This window comes from Dendroctonus ponderosae, unplaced genomic scaffold (assembly GCF_020466585.1).
Source record: "Dendroctonus ponderosae isolate FM_Combo_2020 unplaced genomic scaffold, Dpon_F_20191213v2 Dpon_F_20191213_3, whole genome shotgun sequence".
NCBI classification, from domain to species: Eukaryota; Metazoa; Arthropoda; class Insecta; order Coleoptera; family Curculionidae; genus Dendroctonus; species Dendroctonus ponderosae.
The window spans coordinates 12,659,822-12,667,094 of NW_026018508.1; the positions used below are offsets into that span (position 1 = coordinate 12,659,822).

General features: G+C 39.6%; 2 protein-coding genes across 6 annotated transcripts in view; both read right to left on the minus strand.

Annotated features, from left to right (window-relative positions):
- LOC109537447 (rab3 GTPase-activating protein catalytic subunit) overlaps nt 1-2,053 on the minus strand; it is a 17,691-nt gene extending 15,638 nt beyond the window's left edge. Inside the window, exons 1-3 of the mRNA XM_019904182.2 lie at nt 541-2,053; nt 355-482; nt 101-291 (exon numbers count right to left, since the gene is read on the minus strand). Coding sequence (XP_019759741.1) covers nt 101-291; nt 355-482; nt 541-1,630 — 1,409 coding nt within the window. The 5' untranslated portion in view covers nt 1,631-2,053. The remainder of the gene's footprint in view (nt 1-100; nt 292-354; nt 483-540) is intronic.
- Nucleotides 2,054-3,032: 979 nt separating this feature from the next.
- LOC109537453 (tubulin glycylase 3A) overlaps nt 3,033-7,273 on the minus strand; it is a 65,761-nt gene continuing 61,520 nt past the window's right edge. Inside the window, exons 2-13 of one of the 5 annotated variants that reach the window (XM_048665146.1) lie at nt 6,017-6,184; nt 5,767-5,960; nt 5,526-5,710; nt 5,230-5,398; nt 4,957-5,173; nt 4,789-4,879; nt 4,528-4,729; nt 4,233-4,455; nt 4,015-4,178; nt 3,782-3,956; nt 3,611-3,717; nt 3,033-3,551 (exon numbers count right to left, since the gene is read on the minus strand). In XM_048665146.1, the coding sequence (XP_048521103.1) occupies nt 3,525-3,551; nt 3,611-3,717; nt 3,782-3,956; nt 4,015-4,178; nt 4,233-4,455; nt 4,528-4,729; nt 4,789-4,879; nt 4,957-5,173; nt 5,230-5,398; nt 5,526-5,710; nt 5,767-5,960; nt 6,017-6,184 (1,922 nt within the window). In that variant the 3' untranslated portion in view covers nt 3,033-3,524. Of the gene's footprint in view, nt 3,718-3,781; nt 3,957-4,014; nt 4,179-4,232; nt 4,456-4,527; nt 4,730-4,788; nt 4,880-4,956; nt 5,174-5,229; nt 5,399-5,525; nt 5,711-5,766; nt 5,971-6,016; nt 6,639-7,273 lie in introns of those variants that run through there. The other 4 variants (XM_048665145.1, XM_048665144.1, XM_048665142.1 and 1 more) reach the window with 4 other exon arrangements.

Sequence of the window (7,273 nt, forward strand, 5' to 3'; positions counted from 1 at the left end):
TTACCACATTCTCTCAGAAACCTTATATACGGGAATGTGTAGCTTCCAACTCACATAGTATAAGTGGTAAATCCGTTAGTTAATTACGCGAATGGCTTACCCAGGAATCACAATGGATTTGTCCCAGCGATATCGCATCTGCTGGACAAACTCATACCATAAGTGACAGAAAGCTTTAAGCCCGCCTAAGCTTTGAAGAACATTAGCGAGAACAATGGCCAACCTCCATACCAGCGAGTCTTCGGCGCAGGTTTTGAATCCTTTCAATTCCTGGTCCATATTTTCAAATATCTGAAAAATTTACCGGCGTGTGCTACAAATAATTTTAAGAAATTATGTGTGTATGTAATTTACCTTAAACTTTTTCTGCAAAGGTTCTCTCTCGTCTGTGGCTCCATAAGGAAAAGAGGAATCCTTTTCGGCGTCCGGAAATAGAAAGAACAACAATGGAACTAGCACATCTTTTTCAAGTGGAGGGCTTCCTTAAATCATATTTACAATAAATTCCAATGACATACATATACATATCTCTCCACATACCCTTGTTATTTCTGGTAGCTTGACTTAGCAACATTGAAATACTTGGAACTAAAGGTTCAGTCAAAAGGTCCAAAGGATTAGTTTTTGGCCCATCATGTAAAACAGCAAAACTTCCCAACAGATTATACACTGTGTTGTCATTATTAATGATTTCCAAAACCTCTCCAAGATAATCGCCCAAAAGACAGATGGGGTTCTTTGTAAATGAAATCGAACATTGCCATTGTTGAGCTTTTAATGGCTTGAAGTCTGAGTGGTTTTCTGAATCAATTATTGAATGCTCAGGCAAATAACTCCACAAGGTATTAAGGTATAGCGAACTGACCGGGTCTATCGACACTCCAAATGGGAGAGTAAAAAATGATTCCATGTCAATAATATCTGATGCACACTCTTGCCTCCAAACAAAGTTTCCAAAGTCTTGCAACTGATATGTGGCTTTGTAAGACACGAAGATTTTCTCAATCGTACATGGTGATCTAATTTTTGTTTTGAAAACATCTAAGAGGCCTGTCAAGTACTGACAATGATACGGGCCTCTTATTAAATGCACAGTATCAAAGTTCGTTCTAATGCCATTGCATTCATATACGCCGCAATACATTTTCTGCCACTTATCTCTCACCTGGACAAAAATTGGAAGATCAAGGACGTTGCTGGCCAAGACAGTCACAGCACTTAACAGAGTTTTCATCCTGCTTTCATTGTTGGTTTGTTCAACATCTCCCGTAGAACTGATTACTATGAATTTATTGACTCCATACCACTGGGCCAAACATAAGTGCTTATGGTCCTCAGACATCAGAGAAAAGTCAAACCATGTGTCCAGTACATGTTTTACCTTGTCTTCAGGACCTTCTAATAGATTATCTTCTAAATTCTTATGATAGTAAGTAAAATCAAAGTTCGTCTCCATGTACACAAGCTTCTCCGACTTGACTACCCATTGACTGGAACTAGGGCTTTGCTTCCGGTCTTCAGAGTTCCACTGATTCACTATTTCTTCCATATGGGCTACCAGAATCTCCCAGTCTGATGCTGTAGTAAAGTCCTCATGGTAAAACTCACTGTCGTCGATTTCTTCATTCATTTTGTTCGAGTTGCAATTTTGCTTTAAAGATCACTCCTATAAATTGTCTTGTCTAACTATAAGTTAAGCAGACTAGAAATCTGATTTATAGACAAGAGATAGAAGGATTGATCACAGACTACAAACTATTGGGCTCAGATCACAGAGGTTCTGATCATAGATGTTCTGACTGAGCTCTGTTCCATGTAAACTGATCATAGAACAAGGCTTATACTGATGATGAAACTGATGTAAGCAAACTTGAAGGCTGTGCCCACAGATTACCAAACTCTTGCTGTGCTCACCATAGAGCTATAGAGTAAGTAAAATAATAATATTGTATCATATTGTTTAAATGCTTGCAAAAGCTGGGTAGAACTAAACAAAACAAATCACAATCTCTGTCACAATGACATCTAATGAAAATAGGTGTCAAATTTTACTAGTTAAAGTGTAGTTATAACCTTGCCGCCAGTGGGCGCTTGGACACGAGTGGCTCATCCATAGATAAAGACGAGAGAAGAGGCTCATCATTGAATCCAAATGAAGGATCCATGACAGGCGTTACTGCGATGAGCCACTCGTATTCAACGAATCATGGGGATGTTCTGTGTTTTAAGGTTACAAAGCGTCTATGCCGGCGTTGCTTGTTTTTTTGCAACTAATATTTTTTTCAAAAAATGAATTTCTATTGCATGACCCCCTCTGACTTGAAAGCTGGATCCCCCTGCCTACACGGCACTGGGCAATCTCATTCTCAATGATAAATACCGGGTGGCTTGGACATGATTTTCAAAAGGTTGAAAGTGTTTTTTTCTGCAAGTTTATTGAAGATCTGCTTTTTTTCACTGAAATTGCTTTATTTTTGCTGTACTTTGAGGTGATGTATGATCAAAAAGAACGCTTAACTCGGACAGACATAAAGTACATGAMCAGCGGCCAAACTCMTAGMSAMAGTAAMATAATTTTAYYMCYKWACWTWCYKKKRRKATTTATTTTACTTACTCTRTGGGCCAAACTCCTACTGGCTGCTATTTAAATCACTACTTTAACGACACTTAACGAGTAACATTTGACATTTATTTTATTTACATTTGGTCATAGTTTTTGTTTACATGTCACTCTATAACGGGCAGGTATTTGCTTTCCTTTTGCAACGCCCCCAATTTTCCGTATTTATTGCAAGTCAATCTTCAATTTTATCAAAATTGTAAGCAACCTGGGAAAACGGAGCAACCACGGCGAGAGCGGCAACACTGGTAAGCAGGACACACCCAGGACGGGAGTGCCAACACCGGGGCTACTTCCGTTTATTAAAATTATTGAATTTTGCATCGTTCGAACCTAACAAAATATTAACAATGTGATAGGCCTAGCTGTTTCTAATGTTGCTTGCATACTAGATTTGAAAAAAAACTAGACATTTATGCTTCTAATCTATTTCCTCTCTGGATTATGCATTTGAAACAAGTTCTTATATAATTTCAAAGATACAAGGTTTTACTAATCACTACCGTAGACAATTTAAATAAAAAATAATAAATATGGCAGCCCTCACAAGTCGCGCATTCGACGACAGATGCTAATGATTCTAGAGACTATTGCAAACCAGTACCTATATAAATGTAACTGTTAAAATGTTTCACGTGCAAATCGATACAGTTGAAAACTAGAATTTATCGCTGGAAGTAACTTGTTCAAATCGAATGTGTACATATTCAGACACTGAACATTTCTTATAAGGGTTTTATTGATGGTCTCAGAATGATATTCATTTTTGAGTATACTAGCGGTCCCTTTTTCCCATTTCGAATCTTTGGCTAACTTCCTGGTTCTAGCTGAGTCCTGGCTCGTCGACACCCATTGCCGAAACAACCCGAAATATCTACGTCTATAATTCGGCATTCGCTTCTGGCTAGTGATTTCGTTTCCGTTTGCTTTTCTAGAGAGGGAGGAATGTTTCTGGTTAGTTCTACGACGGCTCAAGAATAACTTTGGTACCCGATCCCCACGGTTCGAAGTGGGCTTTTTTTTGGCAATCACGTCGATTGAGTTGGACTTTTGGGTAGCTGGTAGAACGAAGTCGACACCACTATCTGTGTCATATACTGAAATATTAAACACGAAAACAACTTTACCAAATCCAGTTAGCGTTCTGCAGAAACGTCATACTAGTCTTGTGGAGTTCCTCAATCAGGTCTTCAATTACAGGTCCAGAATAAATATCAGAAGAGAGCAGTTTTGGCAGCGCTTTTGAAGCAACAGCATCACTGAGCACTTCAGCTTTAATCAGTTCCGGATTTCTTTTAAGCCTTGATGTTTGACAAATTATTTTGTCGCGATGCTCCTAAAACACCCGGTTTGTCCGTAAGTCCGATCGTGCCCATCCACATAATTAATCACACCTTGCCCTCCGATTTTGCAATCCTCATTCTGCTTCTAAAGACTTTTCGACCTCTCACTGATAGGTTCATTCCCAAATATGGAGGAGTCCTAGGATAGTTCTGTTTGTAGATTAGCTCAAACAGTCCGGTGTCCGCGTTCGGATCTTTCCTTTTGTCCACGACCACTAAAGGCAAAAATATGGATACCTATGAAATGGTGAGATACCATACTGGTATACCTTTCACGATGTCTTCCATACATTGCGGACACATCCTGCTGGTTACCGATGTGGAAAATGACAAATCAGGACTGCAATTGACTTCCAACAACCAAGGTGTGAAATCTTCGGTCAGCATAAAATCAGCCCCATAAATTTCGTAAGTGTTAGGCCTGCGGTCCATGGTGTCTTGGCTAGCCAGCATAGCACATACAATGTTTTGCTTCATTCCTGGGACGATCACCTAAATTTCAGTGTAAATGAGTTGATAAATTTCTACTCTCAGAAAACAGTTAAAATGGAATAATCAAATTACCTGGCTCCATTTATCCAAACAGCCTAATTGCTTTAAGTAAGCTTTGAAGGAATGGCAGTCCCACATGTTATCGTCCGGAAGGGCTTTGTCCCGCTGCTGTCCGTTGGCGTATTTACACTGGACCGCATGGTTGGTGAGGTGTAGTGATTCGTGGAAATCGTGTAGGCTGAAGTTCTGGCCGCTGAATCGCAAATAGCTATCGCTAAGCGTGGAGATACTTAAGTGATTGTTGTATTGAACTAATCGTAGGATAGTACAAACCGGAACATCCATATGGTTAAGGGTTGAACATTTGTCACCATAAACCATTGTCTAATATCAAATTTGGTTTTGTAAATGATCAACGGTTTTTCTGTAACAAAACTACTATTCTTCTAAGTTTACTAATACAACCAGATGATAGACTGCCCGTCCTTGTCAGCGACTTACCAATATACTTTTGCACGACATATTTCACCTTTAACCCCATCATCTTATCCACTTCGGCGATGCTCTTCACCAACTGTATTCCTCTGCCACGGCACTTGTTCCCTGGTTTCATGATCCAGATGTTACGCATGCCATCTAACTCGAACTGCGGCCAATGCTTGGCCATCTCCTTAAGTCTGATTTTCGCTTGGGCATAGCAGTTTAAAAGTTTGTCCTGCTAAAAGTTGCCAGTCATTTGCAGATTCAAGCGATCCACTTGTAGTTTAAATATACTTTAAAATCCATGAAGTGCTCGTTATTGTGCACCACCGAATAGAAATAGTCTAGAAACTGTTCCCACTCGTGATCCCAGACCCTGTTGAACTCCTTGTCTATGTCTTGATGGCGCTGTCCAGCTATGTATTCCGCGCATCTCAGAAAACCAATTAAAGTTAAACAAAACCTGAGTTAGAAATATTATGGCATCAAGCAGTAGATATTTCTTTTACAGAAATACGTGGCCAATGTTTGCAAAAATCTGCATTTGAAAGGGTTTAGTTTGTAATAACGTAATATAATTAAATACATACCTGTCCATGGCAAAGTTAAAAGCCGAGTGCGGAACCGTTCCATCTATGGAATGGACTTCCTTCTTTGATTCGTAGCGTTCGGTGAACCACTTGAGAATGCCCATGCATGCGGTCATGCGAAAATCGTCCAAAAAAATATTGTAGTGGTCGGGGAAGCCCAACACGTAACACCGAGGAAAGTTGATCTACAAACAACGTTCGAAAGGGCTCATATTTGCCATATGTTCACCCAAAGGCGTACATTAGCAATATTTTCTTCCAAATACCAGTAAGATTGTTGTAACAATAATGCCAAGCCCTCTTTGGAAGCAAATAACGATCGGCTGAACCGATTGATCAGTTTGTACGCATTGCCTCGATGCTGCAAATCTGATGGCTCTTTTCGCATGGACCAGTATAAGTCACAATCGTGCGCTGACAGCATCCGTGACATCACTGAAAAATACTGGGCCACTTAAATAGCAACTAATACGACCATTGGAACGAGCTACCTGTTCTTTCGCATTTTTCCACATAAGTTGTTGGTGATTCCCAGTCTTGTCTTGCAGGCAAGTTGCTGATTACATCTTCAGCATTGCTAAAGCGCTGTTTGTTGCCATGTTCGGATTTTTCTATCCAGTTGCGTTTAAGGAGTTCTTTGCGTATCACAGGCCATCCTCCTAGAAACAGGGCAATTGTGATCGCTTACTTATGAATCGAATTTGTATGTATGTGACCACAATACGAGTTTTTCCACTTTTTCAGGCCCATTTTCACCAGAAAGAAGCGAGACGCAGTTTGACGAAACTAAGTTTATGTTAAACGCCGAAATTATCGCGTTTAACGACGGACATTTAAGAAACTGGAAACACTGGCCTCGTTACAAAAGTGAAAAATAGTACGACTCTCATCGCAAAATCATCTTATCAAGCACAGAACATCCCCCCTTCAGGGGGGATATTTTATGCTATAAACGCCCCAGATCGGCCAGTTCGTTTCTTTAAACGCGTTTAAGCACAAACTAAATTTAAGGTTCTGGTGAAATTCGTTTCGCGCGTCAAACTGAGTTTCAGACGTTAAATTGGTTTAAGATCGCTTGATGAAAATGGGAAAAAAAAAATAACAATTATCTAAAGCCATGATACAATGAATACAAGGTAGGATTTTGCGTCGATTTGCGTGACGTCAGTGGAAATCACTGCCGAGCGTGCTTTTTTCCTGTCTGCTAAATGTGATTAAATATAGCTTATTTACTCTTTGTCACATTTAATTATTTTTTTATAAATCTTCCTTATAATTACAAGATGCTTTGCAGCAGATTTTAGACTTGAAAATTAAAGTAAATTTTGTAGACTAGCACAGTTGCCAGTTGCGCAATAAAGTATAGAGTTAGCTGAAAATGTATCCTTGCAGAAATAGTACATTACGATTCAAGAGACGGAAGTCCAAACAATGACCCAATGTTACTTTCTATTATTTACGACGGAATATGCGGTTTGTGGTGCCGCGGATGATATGTAAATTTTAATACAAATGAAATGACTGCAGACCGCATTACTGTACATTTTCCAACTACCAAACGCAAAATGCTCAGTTTTGTCTACAAAATTCCCAAACATGCCCAAACGCATTGACCCCATGATCAGGGGCGGATCCAGCTTTAAAGTCAGGGGGGGGGTATGTAGAAAAAATACAGTCTTCTGTTATCTATGAAATTAGAAAAATAATCGTCGTTTTGTGCAAGGGTGGCGCAAGATTATTGCAAAATT